The following is a 3079-nucleotide window of genomic DNA, read 5'->3' as shown; positions in this document are numbered from 1 at the left end:
GGGTGAATAAGTAAAGAGATAGTGTATTGGAGATAGTGAGTATGAGGGTGAATAAGTAAAGAGATAGTGTATTGGAGATAGTGAGTATGGGGGTGAATAAGTAAAGAGATAGTGTATTGGAGATAGTGAGTATGGGGGTGAATAAGTAAAGAGATAGTGTATTGGAGATAGTGAGTAGGAGGGTGAATAAGTAAAGAGATAGTGTATTGGAGATAGTGAGTATGGGGGGTGAATAAGTAAAGAGATAGTGTATTGGAGATAGTGAGTATGAGGGTGAATAAGTAAAGAGATAGTGTATTCGAGATAGTGAGTATGGGGGTGAATAAGTAAAGAGATAGTGTATTGGAGATAGTGAGTATGGGGGTGAATAAGTAAAGAGATAGTGTATTGGAGATAGTGAGTATGGGGGTGAATAAGTAAAGAGATAGTGTATTGGAGATAGTGAGTATGGGGGTGAATAAGTAAGAGATAGTGTATTGGAGATAGTGAGTAGGAGGGTGAATAAGTAAAGAGATAGTGTATTGGAGATAGTGAGTATGGGGGTGAATAAGTAAAGAGATAGTGTATTGGAGATAGTGAGTATGAGGGTGAATAAGTAAAGAGATAGTGTATTGGAGATAGTGAGTATGGGGTGAATAAGTAAAGAGATAGTGTATTGGAGATAGTGAGTATGGGGGTGAATAAGTAAAGAGATAGTGAGTATGAGGGTGAATAAGTAAAGAGATAGTGTATTGGAGATAGTGAGTATGAGGGTGAATAAGTAAAGAGATAGTGTATTGGAGATAGTGAGTATGGGGTGAATAAGTAAAGAGATAGTATATTGGAGATAGTGAGTATGAGGGTGAATGAGTAAAGTGATAGTGTATTGGAGATAGTGAGTATGAGGGTGAATGAGTAAAGGGTTACTCTGTTGGAAACAGAATGAGTATTGGGTATATAAGTAAATGGCTACTCTGTTTGATATAGTGAGTATGGGGGTGAATAAGTAAAGTGATAGTGTATTGGAGATAGTGAGTATGAGGGTGAATGAGTAAAGGGTTACTCTGTTGGAAACAGAATGAGTATTGGGTATATAAGTAAATGGCTACTCTGTTTGATATAGTGAGTATGGGGGTGAATAAGTAAAGAGATAGTGAGTATGAGGGTGAATAAGTAAAGAGATAGTGTATTGGAGATAGTGAGTATGGGGGTGAATAAGTAAAGAGATAGTGTATTGGAGATAGTGAGTATGGGGGTGAATAAGTAAAGAGATAGTGTATTGGAGATAGTGAGTATGGGGGTGAATAAGTAAAGAGATAGTGTATTGGAGATAGTGAGTATGGGGGTGAATAAGTAAAGAGATAGTGTATTGGAGATAGTGAGTATGAGGGTGAATAAGTAAAGAGATAGTGTATTGGAGATAGTGAGTATGGGGGTGAATAAGTAAAGAGATAGTGTATTGGAGATAGTGAGTATGGGGTGATGAATAAGTAAAGAGATAGTGAGTATGAGGGTGAATAAGTAAAGAGATAGTGTATTGGAGATAGTGAGTATGAGGGTGAATAAGTAAAGAGATAGTGTATTGGAGATAGTGAGTATGGGGGTGAATAAGTAAAGAGATAGTGAGTATGAGGGTGAATAAGTAAAGAGATAGTGTATTGGAGATAGTGAGTATGAGGGTGAATAAGTAAAGAGATAGTATATTGGAGATAGTGAGTATGAGGGTGAATAAGTAAAGTGATAGTGTATTGGAGATAGTGAGTATGAGGGTGAATGAGTAAAGGGTTACTCTGTTGGAAACAGAATGAGTATTGGGTATATAAGTAATGGCTACTCTGTTTGATATAGTGAGTATGGGGGTGAATAAGTAAAGTGATAGTGTATTGGAGATAGTGAGTATGAGGGTGAATGAGTAAAGGGTTACTCTGTTGGAAACAGAATGAGTATTGGGTATATAAGTAAATGGCTACTCTGTTTGATATAGTGAGTATGGGGGTGAATAAGTAAAGAGATAGTGAGTATGAGGGTGAATAAGTAAAGAGATAGTGTATTGGAGATAGTGTGTATGTGGGGTGAATAAGTAAAGAGATAGTGTATTGGAGATAGTGAGTATGGGGGTGAATAAGTAAAGAGATAGTGTATTGGAGATAGTGAGTATGGGGGTGAATATGTAAAGAGATAGTGTATTGGAGATAGTGAGTATGGGGGTGAATAAGTAAAGAGATAGTGTATTGGAGATAGTGAGTATGGGGGTGAATAAGTAAAGAGATAGTGTATTGGAGATATTGAGTATGGGGGTGAATAAGTAAAGAGATAGTGTATTGGAGATAGTGAGTATGAGGGTGAATAAGTAAAGAGATAGTGTATTGGAGATAGTGAGTATGAGGGTGAATAAGTAAAGAGATAGTGTATTGGAGATAGTGAGTATGGGGGTGAATAAGTAAAGAGATAGTGTATTGGAGATAGTGAGTATGGGGGTGAATAAGTAAGAGATAGTGTATTGGAGATAGTGAGTATGAGGGTGAATAAGTAAAGAGATAGTGTATTGGAGATAGTGTTGGGGGTAGAGATATGTGTGTTGCGGGTGTGTTTGGGTGAAATTTTGGGGTTGTGGTGTGTATTGGGTTGGTTGGGGTGTTGGTGTGTTTGGTGTGAGTTGGGTGGTAGTAGGTGTGGTTTGGGTTGGGTTGGGGTTGCCCCGGCTGTGTTTGGGTGTTTTGGGGTGTCTGTGAGTGGGGTTTGGGGTGTGGGGGGTGCTATCCGGTGTGTATGGCTGTGGTGGGGTGTGTGGTGGTTGGGTTGGTTGGGGGTCTGTGGGGTTGTGTCTGGCTCGTGCGTCTGGGGGGGGTCCGTGTGGTAGGTGTATGGGTGTGGTTGGGGTGCTCTGGCCTGTGTTTGGCGGGTGCGTTGGGGTGCTTTTAGTTAAGGGTGTGGTTGGGTCCTCGTCCGAGTCTTTTTTTTGGGTATGGTCTGGGGTGTCGCCCCGGCTGTGTCCTTGGCGTGTTCGTCTGGGGTAAATAAGTAAGAGTATGTGTTAGTGTGGGGGGGGGGTTAGTAAAGTTGTTGGGAATGAGTTGGGGAATGAAAGGGTTTTTTGGGT

At 40.1% G+C, this 3079-nt stretch overlaps 1 protein-coding gene across 1 annotated transcript; it reads right to left on the bottom strand.

Annotated features, from left to right (window-relative positions):
* Nucleotides 1–465: 465 nt before the first annotated feature.
* On the bottom strand, nucleotides 466–1769 carry LOC117320431 (dynein heavy chain-like; the record flags this gene model as incomplete). Its single annotated transcript, XM_033875032.1, has 2 exons — nucleotides 466–948; nucleotides 1476–1769. Coding segments are annotated over 2 exons (777 nt in total), but the record flags the coding sequence as incomplete, so codon positions are not given.
* Nucleotides 1770–3079: the final 1310 nt, after the last annotated feature.

Source organism: Pecten maximus, unplaced genomic scaffold (assembly GCF_902652985.1).
Source record: "Pecten maximus unplaced genomic scaffold, xPecMax1.1, whole genome shotgun sequence".
NCBI classification, from domain to species: Eukaryota; Metazoa; Mollusca; class Bivalvia; order Pectinida; family Pectinidae; genus Pecten; species Pecten maximus.
The sequence above is the reverse complement of the archived record's forward strand: the minus strand, read 5'-3'. Positions and strand labels throughout refer to the sequence as shown.